The sequence below is a fragment of the Chiloscyllium punctatum genome, chromosome 15, assembly GCF_047496795.1.
Source record: "Chiloscyllium punctatum isolate Juve2018m chromosome 15, sChiPun1.3, whole genome shotgun sequence".
NCBI lineage: Eukaryota > Metazoa > Chordata > Chondrichthyes > Orectolobiformes > Hemiscylliidae > Chiloscyllium > Chiloscyllium punctatum.
Genome location: NC_092753.1, coordinates 17333958 through 17356238, shown reverse-complemented (window position 1 = coordinate 17356238; position 22281 = coordinate 17333958). Strand labels below are relative to the sequence as shown.

The following is a 22281-nucleotide window of genomic DNA, read 5'->3' as shown; positions in this document are numbered from 1 at the left end:
AGCAAAAAAAACTCTGGATGTCAGCATCTAAAATAAAACTAGTAAATGTCAGATTGGCTCAGTAGGTCTGCAGCATTTCTGGATAATGGAGGCGATGTTTCAGTTGGTGAAGTGTACACTCTGCTACACTCTCCACAACTGGTGCCAGACTGTCCACCATCAAGTATTCCATTGAAACACAAGGGGGAGCAAGATTGCTTTGAAGACAGGGGGAAAAAAAAGTATGTATTTAAAAGAAAATTTTAGATGGATACAGGGAAAATGTAGTGTGTGAGTAGTTCTTTGCAGAGAGGCAGCACCGATTGGTTGAATATGACAACAGGATGTGAGCATTGCTGCAAGGTCAGGATTTGTTAGCAATCCCAGATTGCTCCCATGCAAGTAATTAGGAGTCAAGCACATTGCTGTGTAGTTGGATTCACAAGTAGTCACTGATCTAAAACACTGTCTCTGAAACATTATTGTTTAAAGGTGGATGATGTGGGTCTAATTGGAAAAGTGTTGCTATAGTTTACTCTCAAAGGAACAAAGGCATGGTTGAGGGTTTCCATGTCATTCGTGAACAATTGCATCCACAAGTACTAATTATGTTATTACAGACTGCTTCGTATGTGTAATATGCTGCAACAATTGTATCAAATAGCTTGGCTCCACTACAACTGTGTTCACAGAGAAAGTACAGTATCTTACCTGTAATCTACGGTTTGCAACATGAGGATGTTTAAATGACAAAAATTCAGCACAGGAATCACCATCCCTACTGTCGATGAACTCGAGGACCTGACAAACCAACAAGCAAGTATTAATAGATTAGCACAGGCGCCTAAGTACAGGAACTGTCCACAACTCATCCAACATTTAAATAGATTTGGATGTGAACGTAGGAAGCACAGTAAGTAAATTTGCAGGTGACACCAAAATTGGAGGTGTCGTGAACAACGAAGGTTACCTCAGAGTACAACGGAATCTTGACCAGATGGACCAATGTGCCGAGAAGTGGCAGATGGAGTTCATTTAGATAAATGTGAGATGCTTTTCATTTTGGAGAAACAAATCAGGCAGGATGTATACACTTAGTGGTAAAGCTCTGGGAAGTGTTGCTGAACAAAGAGACCTTGGAGTGCAGGTTCATAGCTCCTTGAAAGTAGAGTCGCAGGTAGATAGGATAGTGAAGGTGTTTGGTATGCTTTCCTTTAATGGTCAGAGCATTGAGTATAGAAGTTGGGAAGTCATGTTGCAGCTGTACAGGACATTGGTTAAGCCACTTTTGGAATATTGTGTACAATTCTGGTCTCCCTACTACAAGAAGGATGTTGTGAAACTTGAAAGGGTTCAGAAAAGATTTACAAGAATTTTGCCAGGGTTGGAGGTTTTCAACTATAGGGAGAGGCTGAATGGGCTGGGGCGGTTTTCCCTGGACCATTGGAGGCCTTATAGAGGTTAATAAAATCATGAGGGGCATGGATAGGGTAAATAGACAAGGACTTTTCCCTGGGGTGGGGGAGTCCAGAACTAGAGGGCATAGGTTTAGGGTGAGATGGGAAAAAAAATTAAAAGGGATGTAACAGGCAACTTTTTCACACAAAGGATGGTGAATGAATGAACAAAGAACAAAAAAAATTACAGCACAGAAACAGGCCCTTCGGTCCTCCAAGCCTGCATTGATCGATTTCCCCAACCTAAACTTGCTGCCTATTTCCTAAAGATCTATATCCTTATACTCAGTGCCCATTTATGTACCTGTCTGGATACATTTTAAATGACGCTATTGTTCCTGCCTCTACCACCTCTGCTGGCAACGCGATCCAGGCACCCACTACCCTCTGTGTGAAGAACTTTCCACGCATATCTCCCTTAAACTATTCCCCTCTCACTTTGAACTCACCACCAGTAGTAATGGAGTCTCCCACTCAGGAGAAAAAGCTTTTTGCTATCGATCCTGTCTCGACCTCTTGTGATTTTGTAGCCCTCAATCAGGTCCCCCCTCAACTTCCATCTTGCTAATGAAAATAATCCTAATCTACTCAACCTCTCTCTTCATAGCTAGCACCCTCCATACCAGGTAACATCCTGGTGAACATCCTCTGCACCCTCTCCAAAGCATCCACATCCTTTTGGTAATCTGGCGACCAGAACTGTACACATCATTCCAAACGTGACGAACTAAAGTCTAATACAACTGTCACATGACCTGCCAACTCTTGTAGTCAATACCCCGTCTGATGAAGGAAAGCATGCCGTGTGCCTTCTTGATCACTCTATTGACCTATGTTGCGACCTTCAGGGAGCAATGGACCTGAACACCCAGATCTCTGTTTGTCAAATTTCTTTGTATCTGCCAGTTCTGGTATGTAAATACAGTTTTCAACCTCTGTTTGTCAGTTTCTGCTAGAGTCATTCCCCAGAACTTTTCTATTTACTGTATAGTTCGCTCTTGAATTGGATCTTCCAAAATGCATCACCTGGCATTTGTCCGGATTGAACTCCATCTGCCATTACTCTGCCCAACTCTCCAATCTATCAATATTCTGCTGTATTCTGACAGTCCCCTTCACTATCTGCTACTCCACCAACCTTTGTCATCTGTAAACTTGCTAATCAGACCACCTATACCTTCCTCCAGATCATTTATATATACCACAAACAACAGGGGTCCCAGCACAGATCCCTGTGGGACACCACTGGGCACAGGTCTCCATTTTAAGAAGCTCCCTTCCACTACCATCCTCTGTCTCCTGTTGCCCAGCCAGTTCTCTATCCATCTAGCTAGTACACCCTAGACCACCTGTGACTTCAACTTCTCCATCAGCCAACCATAGGGAACCTTTTCAAACACCTTACTGAGTCCATGTTTATGACATCAACAGCCCTCCTTCATCAATCAACTATGTCACCTCCTCAAAGAATTCTATTCGGTTTGTAAGACATGACCTTCCCTGCACAAAACCATACTGCCCATTACTGATAAGCCCGTTTTCTTCCAAATGGGAACAGGTCCTATGCCTCAGAATCTTCTCCAGCAGCTTCCCTACCACTGAGGTCAGGCTCACAGGTCTATAATTACCTGGATTATCCTTGCTACCCTTCTTAAACAAGAGGACAACATTAGCAATTCTCAAGTCTTCCCAGGACCTCATCAATGTTCAAGGATGTTGCAAAGATGGGTAAATCTGGATGGGTAAATGAAAAAGAAGGGTTTAGAGGGATATGGGCCATGCACTGGTAAATGGGACTAGATTAATTTAGGATATCTGGTTGGCACAGACGAGTTGGACCATAAGATCTGTTTCCATGCTGTACATCTCTATGACTATCAGTACGTGCATACAAGGACTCTGCATCAGTTTTCACAGTGGAAGACACCAACAGCATACTAGAACTTCAAGACAGTCAGGGGCAGAGGAATGCAGTGACCATCACTAAGGAGAAGTTGCTGAAGGTGGGCGAGCTGAAAGGTCTGAAGGTGGATAAATTACCCAGTCCCAATGAACTACACCCCAGAATTCTGAATGACATAGCTGAGGAGATTGTGGAGGTATTGGTGGTGATCTTTCAGGAATCACTGGAGACAGGGACGGTGCCAGAGGACTGGAAAATGGCTAATGTAACATCCCTGTTTAAGAAGGGAGGGAGGCAGAAGACAGGAAGCTATAGACTGGTGAGCCTGACCCCAATGATTGGCAAGATGTTAGAGTCCATTAGTAAGAACGAGTCTGTGATATACTTGCAGCTGATAAGTGGAAGGACAGGTAGTGTTGGGGAAGCAGAAAGGCTGCAGAAGGACTTGGACAGGCTAAGAGAGTAAGCAAAGAAATGTTAGACGGAATACCATGTGAGAAAGTGTGAGGTTATGCACTTTGGTAGGAAGATTAGAGGGGTAGATCATATTCTAAATGGGAAAGGCTTTGGAAATCTTAAGTTCAAAGGGACTTAGGGGTCCTAGTTCAAGATTATCTTAATGTTAACATGCAGGTTCAATTGGAAGTTAGGAAGGCAAATAAAATGCAAACACTCATTGCAAGAGAAATAGAATACAAGAACAGAGATGTACTGCTGAGGCTACTTAAGGCTCTGGTCACACTGCATTTGAAATACAGAGGAACCTTGATTATCCAGCATTCGATTATCTGAATACTGGATTATCCAGCAAGATCACAAGGTCCCGGTGCTTGGCTAAACTGTGTTATCTGGCATTCGATTATCCGGAATTTGATTAACCGAACAAAATACTCCCCACCTGTGCCCTTCGGATAATCGAGGTCCCTCTGTCATACGAGAGGGTTCAGAGGAGGTTCACAAGAATGATCCCAGGGATGAAACACGTGTCATAAGAGGAATGGTTGAAGACTCTGGGTACGTACTCAGTGGAGTTTAGAAGGATGCGGGGGGAGGGGCGGAATCTCATCAAAACTTATAGAATAGGGAGAAACCTGGACAGAGTGGACATGGAGAAGATGTTTGCTCTAGCAGAACAAAGTAGGATATGAGAGCACATCCTCAGAGCGAAGGGACGACACTTTAGAACTAAGATGAGGGGAAATCACTTCAGCTGCAGAGTGATGAATCTGTGGAACTCATGGTTGTGGAAGGCTGTGGAGGCCAAAGCATTGCATTTTTTTAGAGATGGATAGGCCCTTGATTAGTAAGGGGATCAAAGATACGGGGAGAAAACAGGAGAATGGGTTTGAGAAACACACCAGTCATGATTAAATGTGGAGCAGACTAGGTGGGCTGAATAGTCTCATTCTGATCCTATATCTTATGGTCTTTTGGAGCATAAACTATTAATGGAACTAGTTCAAATGCTAGCTAACAGTACTTGTATAAACTCATAATTCTCCAAAATATAAAGAGGCTGTATTGCTCAGTGACGTCAAATTTCAAATCTTTCTATTTAGTGGCATCTCTCTTTGCCATGGTAGAATTACCTGCTGTAAATATTGATTCAGCGTGATGTGTGCCATATCTGGTAGTGCTGGGTGCGATGGTTAATGTTCAGACAGCTCCAAGGGAAAGTAGCCTGAGATTATCTGAGGAGGTGTAGGGAACAAGAACATAATGAAAACAGACTGCAGTTACAATTCTGGGAGAGTTGCATTTCTTTAACTGATACAGCATTTGTTAAATTTATAGAATTAAGGAATGCTTCATATTTTTATAAACACATGGAAAATATTTGTACCATTGATCATATAGAGATCACTTCAAAGCCACTGATGTTACTATGAGTGTGGCGGTTTGAATCTCAGTGTAACCATGGGAAGACCATTGATATCACGGATGAAAGCATTGAGCACATTTGTACATGTTTATCTTATACAAATGTGCATATATCTTATTCAGTCTTATTCAGAGTAAGATTAATCAGGACACTGACAAGAGAGCTTCTGGTGTACACTTATATGGGGAAGTAACTTATCCAATAGACCAGCAAGGCACTTAAAGTTTATGGATGCTGTCAAAAGAGACATGAAATCCTTCAGTCAATCAATCAAAAGGAGGAAACTCGAGCTAATGATCGATGTGAATGGTGATATCAGCTGTGGGCAGGAAATGGGCACCGTGACAACAAACGGTTTCAGAAACTCCGACACAGACATCAGCCCAGCAGACAAGTCATCAAAGGAGTGCTCACCCTGCACAACTGACAAGGGATAACTCAAGTGTGACACTTTTGAGATCTTGACTTTCCAGCAACACTCTGTTCATCCATCAGAAGTACATCCATCAGTCTGTGATCACATCAGCCCTCAAAAGCTCTGAGGCTGTATTCTCATCATCTCTCACAGATGGAAAGAGATGAAGAAGCAGAGTACCATTAGAGTGGTAGAGAAAAATACATTAATATGATATTCTGTCCTCCTACCATTCCTCCTCACTTCATCTATTATGCTGCTATAAGTTAGATATCTTTTTCCTGTTGCAGTACTTCACTGGGTGGGTTTTCAATTACACTGCGAATGCCAAAATGTGTCCCTCTCAAGTGTTCATTTCCTATCAAAATGAAACAAAAAAAAAACACAGGACAATTGGGAATGCAGCAAGTTTTCCCACTGATTGAGCACATTCCATCACTGATCCAGTCTTGATTCTGCAGAGGGATGAAGAACAGAGATAATATTGTGGGCTTTGCCCTGTCCAGCAGTAATATCTGATGGTTTCAGAAATTCAAACAGAAGGTCAGATTCAGGGCATCAGAGATGAGGACACACTCCACTTTCAATCTACTCGGTTGGCCCAGTGTAGATCAGATACAATTATCAAGCCAAGGGGCAATATAATGAATGATTGGGATGTATAGACATTGTACTAATTGTAACCCTACAAAACAGCCTAGAATCTGCTTCTTCTTCTAAGTTCAGCACATGAACGGAGCCAAGTCTGAAAGTGCATACAGTCAACAATTCCATTATGCCTGTACCATTATAATCGTATTCATACAGAATATTCATAAATCATATAGAATCATTAAATCCATTCGCTCCACAATTTCTACCTTGGCAAACATGAATGCTCTAAGTACCAGCACTAATTCCTTTTCAATCCAATTGCAGGGCTACAGATCTTGAATGACCACGCATCCCACATCCAGGAAACAAAAATCTTTTCACTTTTGATTCTTTAGTTTCTTTCAATCCTACCAACAGTTACCATTCTGTTCTGCCTCCAACTATATCATGGTTTAATTCACTTTGTATATTGAATAAGTCAAGACATACAGCACAGAAACAGGCCATTCAGCCAACCAATTACACTTCAGCTGGACCTCCCGCCATCTTCTCTCACCTAAATCTACCGTCATAATCCTCTATTCCTTTCGCCCTCATTTGCCTCTTAAATGAACCTATACCAATCTCTTTACAAAAAGAATGGTGAGGACTTAGAAGTCGTTCCCATAAAGAATGGGTAAAGAAATTTCTCCCGAATTCCCAGTTTGACTTCTCGGACTTCTTTGTATTTGATGGCCTTGAGTTTTCCACAAGAGGAAACATTCTCTCTGTATCCATTCTTCCACAACTTTGAAGTGGTCTATTAGGTCTCCTCTCATCCTGGGAGGTCAGTGTTGTAGTGTTTAGTGTCCCTGCCTCTGAGGTAGGAGCTCCAGATTCAAGCCCCCACTCTAGGATTTGAAAGTCAAAGAAGGTGCTTTCATATCATCACCAAACAGATTGATTATCCACTTATAAATTCTTCTAACACACCAATGGGCAGGTGATAAAAGAGCGAGTGTTTTCTGGTCAGCCACACTATGGTTCCCAGCCCACGATAAAAGGGAAGGTTAGCAGCAGAAAGGGTGTACTGCTGCTAAGTCCAAAGATTGGACAGAAGATTATCAGAAAGAGCTGAGGCAACAATGCTGAGAGAAAAAGGTCATCTCTCAGTCCTTTTTTTTAGGTCAGAAATTACACAGCACCAAGTTGTAGTCCACCAGGAAGTCACAAGCTTTCCTGCTCTTTTGTCCGATGAAGTGACTTGTCCAGCACAGGCGCCTCCATTCCTTTTTTAAAAAAATCAAGGTAAAGGAAACCTAACTCAATCCTTTCCTGATATGTAAACCCACACAGTCCTAGCATCATCGGAGTAAATCTTACCTGTATCTTGTTCAAGATCTTTACACCTTATGATTACCAGAACTTCACACAGTATTTCAATGCAGGTTTAACATGAAACTTCTCTACTTTTCAATTCTGTCTCTCAAAAGTATTAAAAAGGGCAAACCAGGTATAAGAATCTACTGTCGTTATAACCCTCTGCATAACTTTTAGTAATTGATGTGTTTGGACACTCAAATCTCTCTGTTCCTCAACCGCATTTCTCCTTAAACCTTCAAATAATTTATTATCTTTCTCCCAAAATGCAATACCTCACGAGTATTCATGATGAACTTTATTTGCCAATTATTTGCCTTTTTGCCAATTTATTGATGCCCTGCTGTAACTCTCCTCAGCATAGATATCTATCCTCTGCATTCTGGTGTCATCTGCATATTAAAAGCACAATTTCTAAATTCTAATGCCCAAATCATTTGTTTAAATTGTGAACAGCAGGAGCTCCAGAACTGAACATCATGACTCCACTTATATACTGTGGAACCAAAGGTCTATGCTGAAACTTTCAATTGGTCCAACAGTATCAGTAGTTTCTCTTTGAATTGAATCCAGATTTCCATGCATCTTCATGTCCGGCACCACCCCCCCCCCCTTTCTTTCTCTGCTCCTTCCCAGCCCAATTCCCTCTCTGTCCCACTGTCCTCTCCCCTTGCTGCCCTGTACTCCACCCTCATTTGAGCCAGTTCTTCACCCCATTTTGATCTCCCCTCCCTCTCCCATTCTCATCTCACTTCACTATCCTATTCTGTACCCCATTCTCTCATCATTGTTACTGTCCTGAAGCAGGCCAGTCTGTCCAACGTGCCCGTATCTGTTCAGTTTCCCAGTTCTAAACTGCTGTCATTTCCCTTCATTACACACTGTTTCAATCCAAATACCATTTCAATGCCCTCTTGAATGCCTCAACTGAATCTGCCTCCAGCACATTTCCAGGCACTCCATTCCAAACTCTAACTACTGACCATGCTTAGCCCCCTTCCTTAACCCATCTCCCTTTCTGCCTCGTTCCTCTCTCTCCTCGCCACTTCAGCGAGTTAGATGACAGACAAGGTATCAAGGACTGGGAGCAGGGCAGATCAAGAATTCTCAACAAAATGGCAGCTTGGTAGCATGCAACATTAGGGACTTCTGTGAAAACCAGCTAGTTCAATTTCAAAAGCACTGAAATATTAAGATATTTGCAAGAAAACAAAGCTTTAGGTTGAAGCTGGTAGAAAATTCTAAAAAACTGCTTCACTTTAAGATGACAAGGAAGTTGAGCAATATGTATCAAAACTTAAGTAATCTGAAAATAAAAATGTCTTTTAATTAGAGAGGAACGTTGATTATCTGGAATTTGATTATCCAAAAATTGGATTATCTGGCAAGATCGCAAACCTAACTATGTTATCTGGAATTTGATTAACCGAATGTAATACTCCCCACCAGTGTTCTTTGGATAATCAAGGTTCCTCTGTATATCATAATGACTCTTTGTCTGAGTCAACAAGATCCCATTGCTTGGACTATTTGAGTGGGAGCAGCGGCCGAGGAAAAGCGAACCCGGGAGACTACAGCTAAGGTAAGACAGTTTGTTTCAAAATTACTTACCTGTAGCGGGCAGTGGAAGTGAGGTTGGAGCGCATAGCTGGGCGGGAAGGTAAGTGATTAGTATTTGAGTGGGTGTGTTCTAGACCCCAGGTCCTACTTTAATAGGGCCTCCCTCCCACCCTCCTCCTCTAACCTAACTTTAAAGTCCACAGGTAAGTGACTCAGTGTTATTGACTCAGTGTTCTTGTTTTTGGAGACAAAGTGTACAGTCATGGCAGCGCAGGCGGTGGAATGTTCCTCCTGCAGGATGTCTGAGGTAGGGGTGACCACCAATACTCCTGCCGACTTCGTCTGCAGGAAATGCAGTCAGATCCTGATCCTCACCGAACGAGTTAGGGAACTGGAACTGGAGTTGGACGAACTGAGGATTATTCGAGAGGCTGAGAAGGTGATTGATAGAAGCTACAGGGACATAGTTACACCGGAGAACAGAGGTAGCTGGGTAACAGTGAGAGGTGGGAAGGGGAAGAAGCAGGCAGTGCAGGGTTCCCCTGTGGTCGTTCCCCTAAATAATAAGTATACAGCTTTGGAAACTGTTGGGGGGGGACAGCTTTGCAGGTGTAAGCTGCAGTGAAGGGGTCTGTGGCTCTGAGACTCAGAAGGAAAAGTGGGAGAGGAGGAGAGCGCTAGTTATAGGGGACTCTCTAGTTAGAGGGACGGACAGGCGATTCTGTGGACATGGGCGAGACTCTCGGATGGTTTGTTGCCTCCCGGGTGCTAGGGTCCGAGACGTCTCGGACCGTGTCTTCAGAATCCTTAAGGGGGAGGGTGTGCAGCCAGAAATCGTGGTGCACATTGGCACCAATGACATAGGTAGGAAGAGGGGTGGGGAGGTTAATCAAGAGCTCAAGGAGTTAGGCTGGAAGCTAAAAGCTCGGACAGACAGAGTCGTCATCTCTGGGTTGTTGCCGGTGCCACGTGACAGAGAGGCAAAGAATAGGGAGAGAGTGCAGTTGAACACGTGGCTGCAAGGATGGTGTAGGAGGGAGGGCTTCAGATATTTGGACAATTGGACTGCATTCTGGGGAAGGTGGGACCTGTATAAACAGGACGGGTTGCACCTGAACCAGAAGGGCACCAATATCCTGGGGGGTAGGTTTGCTAGCACTCTTCGGGGGGGGTTTAAACTAATTTGGCAGGGGGATGGGATCTGGACGCATAAAATGAGGTGGGGGAAGGGGAAATGAGGAAGCTGTTGAAGCTCACATTGATGCCCTGGGGTTGAAGTGTTTATTGTATCCGTGGCTCCTGATGTGGTCTCCTCTACATTGGGGAGACTGGGCACCTCCTAGCAGAGCGCTTTAGGGAACATCTCCGAGACACCCGCACCAATCAACCACACCGCCCCGTGGCCCAACATTTCAACTCCCCCTCCCACTCTGCCGAGGACATGCAGGTCCTGGGCCTCCTTCACCGCCGCTCCCTCACCACCAGACGCCTGGAGGAAGAACGCCTCATCTTCCGCCTCGGAATACTTCAACCCCAGGGCATCAATGTGAGCTTCAACAGCTTCCTCATTTCCCCTTCCCCCACCTCATCCTAGTTTCAAACTTCCAGCTCAGCACTGTCTCCTTGACTTGTCCGGACTTGTCCGACCTGCCTATCTCCTTTTCCACCTATCCACTCCACCCTCTCCTCTTTGACCTATCACCTTCATCTCCTCCCCCACTCACCCATTGTACTCTATGCTACTCTCTCCCCACCCCCACCCTCCTCTAGCTTATCTCTCCACACTTCAGGCTCACTGCCTTTATTCCTGATGAAGGGCTTTTGCCCGAAACGTCGATTTCGCTGCTCGTTGGATGCTGCCTGAACTGCTGTGCTCTTCCAGCACCACTAATCCAGTATTTGCTTTCCAGCATCTGCAGTCATTGTTTTTACCTCAAGCAATGTAGTGGAATAGAGGGATCTTAGAGTTCAAGTTGACCGTTCTCTGAAATCCTCCCTCCCTCCCCCAGGGGACAGGAATGGGTGCTGCAGGTTCCAGGGTTTAGATGTTTCAGTAAGAACAAAGTAAAAGGTGGAGAGGTGTGGCATTGGTAGTCAAGGACAGTATTATGGTGGCAGAAAGGATGTTTGAGGACTTGTCTACTGAGGTATTATGGCTGAGGTTAGAAACAGGAAAGGAGACAGCACCTGTTGGGAGTTTTCTATAGGTCTCCAAATGGATCCAGAGATGTAGAGGAAAGGATTGCAAAGATGGTTCTGGTTAGGAGCAAGGGTAAAAGGGTAGTTGTTATGGGGGACTTTAACTTCCCCAATATTGACTGGAAATATGAATAGTTCAAGCACTTTAGATGTGTGCAGGAGGGTTTCCTGACACAGAATATAGACAGGCCAACAAGGGGCGAGGCCACATTGGATTTGGTACTGGGGAATGAACCCAGCCAGGTGTTAGATTTGGAGGTAGGTGATAGTGACCACAATTTAGTTATGCTTACTTTTGTGATGGAAAGGGATAGGTATACACTGCAGGGCAAGATTATAGCTAGGGGAAAGGCAATTATGATGCGATTGGCACAATTGAAATGTGGAGCTTATTCAAGGAACAGCTACTGCGTTTCCTTGATAAGTATGTACCGGTCAGGCAGGGAGGAAGTGACTGAATGAGGGAGCCATGGTTTACAAAGTAAGTTGAATCTCTTGTCAAGAGGAAGAAGGTGGCTTACGTTAGGATGAGATGTGAAGGCTCAGTTAGGGCACTTGAGAGTTACAAGTTAGCCAGGAAAGATCTAAAGAGAGAGCTAAGAACAGCCATCAAGGGACATGAGAAATCGTTGGTGGATAGGATCAAGGAAAACCCAAATGCTCTCTTTCGGGATATCAGGAATAAAAGAATGACGAGAGGAAGGTTAGGACCAATTGAGGACAGGAGTGGGACGGTGTGTGTGGAGTCAGAGGAGTAGGGGAAGTCCTAAATGAATATTTTTCATCAGTATTCACACATGGAAAAAGACCATGCTGTTGAGGAGAATACTGAGATACAGGCTACTAGACTAGACAGGACTGAGGTTCACAAGGAGGAGGTGTTAGCAATTCTGGAAAGTGTGAAAATAGATAAGTCCCCTGGGCCAGATGGGATTTATCCTAGGATTCTCTGGGAAGCCAGGGAGGAGATTGCAGAGCCTTTGGCTTTAATCTTTATGTCATCATTGTCTACAGGAATAGTACCAGAAGACTGGAGGATAGCACTTGTTCAATAAGGAGAGTAGAAATAACCCTGGTAATTATAGAGCAGTGAGCCTTACTTCAGTTCTGGGTAAAGTGTTGATAAAGATTATAAGATATTGAATTTATAATCATCTAGAGAGGAATAAGTTGATTAGGGATAGTCAACACGGTTTTGTGAAGGGTAGGTTGCGCTTCACAAACCTTAGAGTTCTTTGCAAAGGTGACCAAACAGGTGGATGAGGGTAAAGGGGTTGATGTGGTGTATCTGGATTTCAGTAAGGTGTTTGATAAGGTTCCCCACGGTAGGCTATTGTACAAAATACAGAGGCATGGGATTGAGGGTGATTTAGCGATTTGGATCAGAAATTGGCTAGCTGAAAGAAGACAGAGGGTGGTGGTTGATGGGAAATGTTTATCCTGGAGTTCAGTCACTAGTGGGATACCACAGGGATCTGTTTTAGGGCCACTGCTGTTTGTCATTTTTATAAACGTCCTCAGTTAGGGGGCTTGAGAGTTACAAGCTAGCCAGGAAAGACCTAAAGAGAGAACTAAGAGGAGCCAGGAGGGGACATGAGATGTTTTTGGCAGGTAGGATCAAGGTAAACCCTCAAGCTTTCTCAAAGTACATCAGGAATAAAAGAATGACTAGAGTAAGATTAGGGCCAATCAAGGACAGTAGCAGAAAGTTGTGTGTGGAGTCTGAGGAGATGGGAGAAAAGCTAAAAGAATATTTTGCATCAGTTTTCTCACAGGAAAAAGACAATGTTGTTGAGGAGAATACTGAGAAACAGGCTACTAGACTAGATAGGATTGAGGTTCACAAGGAGGGGGTGTTAGCAATTCTAGAAAGTGTGAAAATAGATAAGTCCCCTGGGCTGGATGGAATTTATCCTCGGATTCTCTTCTCAGGGAGGAGATTGCTGAGCCTTTGGCTTTGATCTTCATGTTGTCATTGTCTAAAGAAATAGTACCAGAAGACTGGAGGATAGCAAATGTTGTCCCCTTGTTCAAAAAGGGGAGTAAAGATGACCCTGGTAATTACAGACCAGTGAACCTTACTTCGGTTGTGGATAAGAGATCGGATTTAGAATCATTTAGAAAGGAATACATTAATTAGGGATAGTCACTGTTTTGTGAAGGGTAGGTTGTGTCTCACAAATCTTATTGAGTTCTTTGAAAAGGTGACTAAACAGGTGGATGAGGATAAAGCGGTTGATGTGGTGTATCTGGATTTCAGTAAGGTGTTTGATAAAGTTCCCCATGGTAGGCTATTGTACAAAATACAGAGGCATGGGATTGAGGGTGATTTAACGGTTTGGATCAGAAATTGGCTCACTGAAAGAAGACAGAGGGTGGTGGTGGTTGATAGGAAATATTCATCCTGGAGTTAATTTACTAGTGGGGTACTACAAGGATCTGTTTTGGGGTCACTGCTGGTTGTTATTTTTATAAATGACCTAGATGAGGACGTAAAAGAATGGGTTAGTAAATTTGCACACGACACTAAGGTCGGTATCACTGAAGGATTATCTCATACATCTCAACTCGCCTCTCAACCTTCTGTCTAATGAAAACAGCCTCAATTCCCTCAGCCTTTTCTCAGATGACCTTCCCTCCCTACCAGGCAACATCCTTGTAAATTGCCTCGGAGCTCTTTCCAAAGCTTCTCCAGTCTTCCTATAATGCAGTGACCAGAACTATACTCGAAAGTCCCAAGTGCGGCTACACCAGAGTTTTGTACAGCTGCAACCTCTGCAGGTTACAGAGGGACTTAGATAAGCTGCAGAGCTGGATTGAGAGGTGGCAAATGGAGTTTAATGTGGAAAAGTGTGAGGTGGTTCACTTTGGAAGGAGCAACAGGAATAAAGAATACTGGGCAAATGGTAAGATGCTTGGTATTGTAGATGAGCAGAGAGATCTCAATGTCCATGTACCTAGATCCCTGAAAGTTGCCACCGAGGTTGATAGGGTTGTTAAGAAGGAATACGGTGTGTTAGCTTTTATTGATAGAGGGATTGAGTTTCAGAGCCACGAGGTCATGTTGCAGCTGTACAAAACTCTGGTGTAGCCGCACTTGGGAGTATCGAGTATAGTTCTGGTCACTGCATTATAGGAAGACTGGAGAAGCTTTGGAAAGAGCTCAGAGGCAATTTACAAGGATGTTGCCTGGTAGGGAGGGAAGGTCATATGAGAAAAGGCTGAGGGAATTGAGGCTGTTTTCATTAGACAGAAGGTTGAGAGGCGAGTTGAGATGTATGAGATAATCAGAGGATAAAATAGGGTGGACAGTGAGAGCCTTTTTTCCTCGAATTATGATGGCTAGCATGAGGGGATGTAGCTTTAAATTGAGGGATGAGAAATATAGGACAGATACCAGGGTAGTTTCTTTACTCAGAGAGTAGTCGGGGCATGGAACACACTACCTGCAACAGTAGTAGACTCACCAACTTTAAAGGTATTTAACTGGTCATTGGATAAACATGTGGATGAAAATGGAATAGTGTGGGTTAGATGGGCTTCAGATTGGTTCCACAGGTTGGCACAACATCAAGGGCCGAAGGGTGTATACGGCACCGTAATGTTCTATGCTCTCCGAAAATAGCATCACCAGGTAGACAGGACAGTGAAGGCAGCTTTTGGCACACTGGCCTTCATCAGTCAGGGCACTGATTATAGAAGTTGGGAAGTTATGTTACAGTTATACAGAATGTTGGTGAGGCTGCATTTGCTGAGTATTGTGCTCAGTTTTCGTCACCTTGGATGTTATTAAACTGGAAAGATTGCAGAAGACATTTACAAGGATGTTGCCAGAACATGAGTTATAGGGACAGGTTGGACAAGCTAAGGCCTTTTTTCCTGTACAGCATAGAAGTGTGAGGGGGGGCGTAGAGAGGTGTATAAGATCATGAGAGGCATGGATAAGGTGAATGCACTGTCTTTTCCCCAGGGTTGGGGATTCGAGGACTAGAGGGCATCAGTTAGAGGGGAATAAATAAAAGGGAACCGGAGGGTGGTACGCATATAGAATATGAGCTGCCAGCAGAAGTGGTTGAGGCGGGTACATTAACAACATTTAAAAGGCATTTGGACAAACATATGGATAGGAAAGGATTTGAAGGATATGGGACCAAGTGCAGTGAAATGGGGTTAACATAGATGGACATTTTGATTGGCATGGACTAGTGTGGGCAAAAGGCCTGTCTCTGTGCTATAGGACTCTCTGACTCTACGATAATGGGTATTATGACTTTTACTTCTCTGTCATTTTGATGATTCAAAAAATGACTGCTTCAACATATATCTATTTTCTTGTTTTCAAATTGTACTGAATAGCTGCATCACCATGCACTATCAAATATAGTCAGAAACATAACATGGAACTACTCCGGGCAAACTGAAAATTTGATTTTATTCGACATTGCTTTGAAAATGATCAAAGTTCTCAGTCACAACCTGATAACATTTCGTGTTCGGTGTGTGTAATCCTTTTTGAGTTCAGTGCTGTCCTACATTGTGAGCACAGCTCTTTCATCAAACTGTTCCAAATAACTCTGTGAAAATACAAAGATAAGCACGAGCTTCATGCCTGCAACTGCATCAGGGGTCGCTGCTTAACAACTATGATTAAAAACCTACAGATTGCTTCAGAATACCTTCGATTCAATTTAAGATAATAAACAATTAACCATTTGGCCTACACTGTACTTTCGTAAAAATGGAAGACTATAGATTGCCAACTAAGTCGATAAGCTGAAAATAATATTGTCTAAGAGTAGGAAATCTGTTGTGAGAGTCAAGATCAGGATTAAAATTTATCTCAATGCACGCAAGTGTGGTTAAAGTGCATGAGAAAGTTTCTATATACAAATTACCGAGGGAAACGAGAGGGGAAACAGCTGGGGCTTTGCAGCATCCTTGGACACGGGTGAGGTCCCGGAGGGCTGGAGAATGGCTAATGTTGTCCCCTTGTTTAAGAAGGGTAGCAGGGATAATCCAGGTAACTATAGACTGGTGAGTCTGACGTCAGTGGTAGGGAAGATACTGAGGGATAGGATCTATTCCCATTTGGAGGAAAATGGGCTTATCAGTGATAGGCAGCATGGTTTTGTGCAGGGAAGGTCATGTCTTACAAACCGAATAGAATTCTTTGAGGAGGTGACAAAGTTGATTGATGAAGGAATGGCTGTAGATGTCATATACATGGACTTCAGTAAGGTGTTTGATAAGGTTCCCCATGGTTGGCTGATGGAGAAAGTGAAGTCAGATGTGGTCCGGGGTGTACGAGCTAGATGGATAGAGAACTGGCTGGGCAACAGGAGATAGAGAGTGGTAGTGAAAGGTAGTTTCTCAAAATGGAGACCTGTGCCCAGTGGTGTTCCAAAGGGAAACATGCTGGGAACCCTTGTTGTTTGTGGTATATATAAATGATCTGGAGGAAGGTATAGGTGGTCTGATTTGCAAGTTTACAGATGACACTAAGATTGTGGAGTAGCAGATAGTGAAGGGGACTGTCAGAGAATACAGCAGAATATTGATAGATTGGAGAGTTGGGCAGAGAAATGGCAGATGGAGTTCAATCCGGACAAATGTGAGGTTATGCATTTTGCAAGATCCAATTCAAGAGCGAGCTATACAGTAAATAGACAAGCCCTGGGGAAAATTGATGTACAGAGAGATCTGGTTGCTCAGATCCATTGTAGCCTGAAGGTGGCAACGCAGGTCATTAAAGTGGTCAAGGAGGCATACAGCATGCTTTCCTTCATCAGACGGGGTATTGAGTACAAGAGCTGGCAGGTCATGTGACAGTTGTATTAGACTTTAGTTCGGCCACATTTGGAATACTGCGTACAGTTCTGGTCGCCACATTACCAAAAGGATGTGGATGCTTTGGAGAGGGTGCAGAGGAGGTTCACCAGGATGTTGTCTGGTATGGAGGGTGCTAGCTATGAAGAGAGAGGTTGAGTAGATTAGGATTATTTTCATTAGAAAAACAGAGGTTGAGGGGGGATCTGACTGAGGTCTACATAATCATGAGAGGTAGAGACAGCGTAGATAGCAAGAAGCTTTTCTCCCCCCAGAGTGGGGGACTCAATTACTAGGGATCACAAGTTCAAGATGAGAAGGGAGATATATGTGGAAAGTTCGTTACACAGAGGGTAGTGGGTGCCTGGAAAGCATTGCCAGCGGAGGTGGCAGAGGCGGGCGTGATAGCATCATTTGAGATGCATCTAGACAGATGTATGAGTGGGCAGGGAGCAAAAGGAGACAGACCATTAGAACATGGATGACAGGTTTAGATAGAGAATCAAGATTGGCGCAAGCTTGTAGGGCTGAAGGGCCTGTTCCTGTGTTGGAATTACTTTGTTCAATGAGAATTATTTCACCATGGTATTCCAACAATAAACCAGAGTTCAGTGAAGCACCTTACAATCATAAGAAACCAGTACCCACACAAACCAACACAAACAACAAACATCATGTCCAAGTCACAATGAAGATAGCAATTATTATTAGCAAACAAGTTATTTCTTTTATTCTTTTATGAGATATCACTATTTGCCCTTGACAAAATGGTGATGAGCCATAACAAAATGACCCAAGACACTTGCCAAAGCACTCTAAAGAAGATGACACAAAGCCACATTAGTGAGCACAGATTTGGGAGTCAACATGTTCAAGAGCTTTGGAGAGGAAAGGGAGATTGGAAGAGATACTTGATTATCCTTGGAAATTACTGTAAAGGATTGCAAATTTGAGGAGAGTGATGCTGACACATTTAAAAGAGAGAGAAAGAACTAATAACTCTATTGGCTAACACATGGGGAGAAAGGGAATTAGTGAGAATAGGGTTGACAGCACAGGAGCTGGGCAGAAGTGAGGACTGCAGCTGCTGGAGATCAGCGTCGAGAGCGTGGTGCTGAAAAAGCACAGTAGGTCAGGCAGCATCCAAGGAATAAAGGGTCGACGTTTCGGGCAAAAGCCCTGCATCAGGAATTACGCTGAGAGGGTGGTGGGATAAATGGGAAGGGGGTAGGGCTGGAGGGAAGGTAGCTGAGATGGAGGTGGGGGCAATGGTGATGGGTTGAGAGGAGGGTGGAGCAGATAGGGGGGAAGGAAGACAGACAAGTAGGACAGGTCATGAGGGCAGTGCCAAATTGTAAGGTTTGAAAATAGTGATGGAAAAGGATAGACCAGATCTAAAAGTTGAAGTTCTAAATTGGAGAAAGGCCAATTTTGACGTTATTAGGCAAGAACTTTGGAAAGCTGATTGGAGGCAGATGATTGCAGGTAAAGGGATGGCTGGAAAATGGGAAGCCTTCAGAAATGAGATAATGACAGTCCAGAGAAAGTATATCCATGTTAGGGTGAAAGGGAAGGCTGGTAGCTATAGGGAATGCTGGATGACTAAAGAAATTGAGGGTTTGGTTAAGAAAAGGAAGGAAGCATATGTCAGGTATAGACAGGATAGATCGAGTGAATCCTTAGAAGAGTATAAAGGCAGTAGGAGTGTACTTAAGAGGGAAATCAGGAGGGCAAAATGGGGACATGAGATAGCTTTGGCAAATAGAATTAAGGAGAATCCAAAGGGTTTTTACAAATACATTAAGGACAAAAGGGTAACTAGGGAGAGAATAGGGCCCCTCAAAGATCAGCAAGGCGGCCTTTATGTGGAGCCACAGAAAATGGAGGAGATACTAAATGAATATTTTGTATCAGTATTTACTGTGGAAAAGGATATGGAAGATATAGACTGTAGGGAAATAGATGGTGACATCTTGCAAAATGTCCAGATTACAAAGGAGGAAGTGCTGGATGTCTTGAAACGGTTAAAAGTGGATAAATCCCCAGAACCTGATCAGGTGTACCCGAGAACTCTGTGGGAAGCTAGAGAAGTGATTGCTGGGCCTCTTGTTGAGATATTTGTATCATTGATAGTCACAGGTGAGGTGCCGGAAGACTGGAGGTTGGCAAACATGGTGCCACTGTTTAAGAAGGGCGGTAAAGACAAGCCAGGGAACTATAGACCGGTGAGCCTGACCTCGGCGGTGGGCAAGTTGTTGGAGGGAATCCTGAGGGACAGGATGTACATGTATTTGGAAAGGCAAGGACTGATTCGGGATAGTCAACATGGCTTTGTGCGTGGGAAATCATGTCTCATAAACTTGATTGAGTTTTTTGAAGAAGTAACAAAGAGGGTTGATGAGGGCAGAGCAGTACATGTGATCTATGGACTTCAGTAAGGCATTCGACAAGGTTCCCCATGGGAGACTGATCAACAAGGTTAGATCGCATGGAATACAGGGGGAACTAGCCATTTGGATACAGAACTGGCTCAAAGGTAGAAGACAGAGGGTTGTTTTTCAGACTGGAGGCCTGTGACCAGTGGAGTGCCACAAGGATCGGTGCTGGGTCCACTGCTTTTTGTCATTTACATAAATGATTTGGATGTGAGCATAAGAGGTCCAGTTAGTAAGTTTGCAGATGACACCAAAATTGGAGGTGTAATGGACAGCGAAGAGGGTTACCTCAGAATACAACAGGATCTGGACCAGATGAGCAACGGGCTGAGAAATGGCAGATGGAGTTTAATTCAGATAAATGCGAGGTGCTGCATTTTGGGAAAGCAAATCTTAGCAGGACTTATACAGTTAATGGTAAGGTCCTAGGGAGTGTTGCTGAACAAAGAGACCTTGGAGTACAGGTCCATAGCTCCTTGAAAGTGGAGTCGCAGGTAGATAGGATAGTGAAGAAGGCGTTTGGTATGCTTTCCTTTATTGGTCAGAGTATTGCGTACAGGAGTTGGGAGGTCATGTTGTGGCTGTACAGGACATTGGTTAGGCCACAGTTGGAATAGTGCGTGCAATTCTGGTCTCCTTTATATCGGAAAGATGTTGTGAAACTTGAAAGGGTTCAGAAAAGATTTACAAGGATGTTGCCAGGGTTGGAGGATCTGAGCTACAGGGAGAGGCTGAACAGGCTGGGGCTGTTTTTCCTGGAGCATTGGAGGCTGAGGGGTGACCTTAGAGAGGTTTACAAAATTATGAGGGGCATGGATAGGATAAATATGGAAAATTCTTTTCCCTGGGGTCGGGGAGTCCAGAAGTAGAGGGCATAGGTTTAGGGTGAGAGGGAAAAGATATAAAAGAGACCTAAGGGGCAGCTTTTTCACGCAGAGGGTGGTACGTGTATGGAATGAGCTGCCAGAGGAAGTGGTGGAGGCTGGTACAATTGCAATATTTAAAATGCATTTGGATGGGTATATGAATAGGAAGGGTTTGGAGGGATATGGGCCGGGTGCTGGCAGGTGGGACTAGATTGGGTTGGGATATCTGGTCGGCATGGACGGGTTGGACCGAAGGGTCTGTTTCCATGCTGTCCATCTCTATGACTCTAACTGGGATTAGGTGGGGAGAGGGGAAATGAAACTGGTGAAATCCACACTGATGCCACGGTGTTGGAGGGTCCCAAGGTGGAAGATGAGGCGTTCTTCCTCCAGGCGACGGGAAGTTAGGGAGTGGCCATGGAGGAGGCCGAGGACCTGCATGTCCTTGGCAGAGTGGGTGAGTGAGATGAAGTGTTTACCACGGGGTGGTGGGGTTAGTTGTTGCGGGTGTCCTGGAGATGTTCTCTGAAGTGCTGTGCAAGTAGGCGCCCTGTGTCCCCAGTGTAGAGGAGACTGCATCGGGAGCAACAGATCCAGTAAATGGCACATGTGGAAGTGCAGGTGAAACTTTGATGGATGTGGAAGGCTCCTCTGGGGCCTTGGACGGAGGTGAGGGGGGGGGGGGGGGGGGGGGGGGTGGGGGGGGGGGGGGGGGAGGTGCGGGGAGGTGTGGGCGCAGGTTTTGCAATTTCTGTGATGGCAGGGGAAGGTGGGTTGGTGGGGGGCGTGGACCTGATGAGGGAGTTGCGGAGAGAACAGTCTTTTCAGAAATTGAATAGGTGAAGAGCACAGGAGCTGGGTCTCATAGACAAGGTGAGCTTAGAGAGGGACTGAGAGGAAATAACAAAGATCATAGAACTCCTACATAGAATCCCTACAGTGTGGAAACATGCTCTTTGGCCCAACAATTCCACACCGACCTTCCAAAGAGTAACCCGCCCAGACTAATTCCCCTGCCCAATTACTCCACATTCACCCTTGACTAATACACCTAACACACATATCCCTGAACACTACAGGCAATTTAGCATGGCCAATTCACCTAACCTGCACATCTTTGGACTATGGGAGGAATTTGAAGCACCTGAAGGAAGCCCACGCAGACAGAGGGAGAAAGTGCAAACTCCACACAGTCACCCGAGGCTGGAATCGAACTCGGGTCCCTGGTGCTGTGAGGCAGCAGTGCTAAACACTGAGCCACCCCAAAATGAGAGAACGATGCGAGTTCAGAATTAGGTCAGGGGCACTTTAAATGAAGTTCAGTCAGTCGGCTGGGAAGGGAGGGACAGGCAAAAGCAACTGAAGCAATCTCAGTGCAGAAGAAATCCGTGAGCTCTTCGCATTCCCTGTTGGAAGGGAGAATGGAAGGTATATGGCAGTGGAGCTTAAGCAGATGGCGTGGAGTAAAGCAGCAAGGGGGTCATCTACCAAACAGGACTACTTGTGTGCCAAACGGCATAAACAGCAAGTGATAGAGCTAAGTGATCCCACAACCAACGGATTAGATCTAAGCTCTGCAGTCCTTCCACATCCAGTTGTGAATGGTGGTGAACAATTAAACAACTCACTGGAGGAGGCAGCTCCACAAATATGCCCATCCTCAATGATGGAGGAGCCTAGCACATCAGGGCAAAAGGTAAGGCTGATGATTCGCAACAACCGTCAGTAAGAAGTGCCGTGTCAATAATCATCTTGGGCTCCTCCAGTGGTCCCCAGCATCACAGATACCAGCCTCCAGCCGATTCG

General features: G+C 44.5%; 1 protein-coding gene across 6 annotated transcripts in view; it reads right to left on the bottom strand.

Moving 5' to 3' along the window:
* The window catches only part of pcid2 (PCI domain containing 2), a 63884-nt gene that overhangs the window by 38222 nt on the left and 3381 nt on the right, over positions 1 to 22281 (bottom strand). For 4 of the 6 annotated variants that reach the window (XM_072584736.1, XM_072584734.1, XM_072584732.1 and 1 more), the window contains 2 exons: positions 4929 to 5030; positions 691 to 780 (listed from right to left, as the gene is read on the bottom strand). In XM_072584736.1, coding sequence (XP_072440837.1) covers positions 691 to 780; positions 4929 to 4964 — 126 coding nt within the window. In that variant the 5' untranslated portion in view covers positions 4965 to 5030. Of the gene's footprint in view, positions 1 to 690; positions 781 to 4928; positions 5031 to 15824; positions 15924 to 22281 lie in introns of those variants that run through there. The other 2 variants (XM_072584735.1, XM_072584737.1) reach the window with 2 other exon arrangements.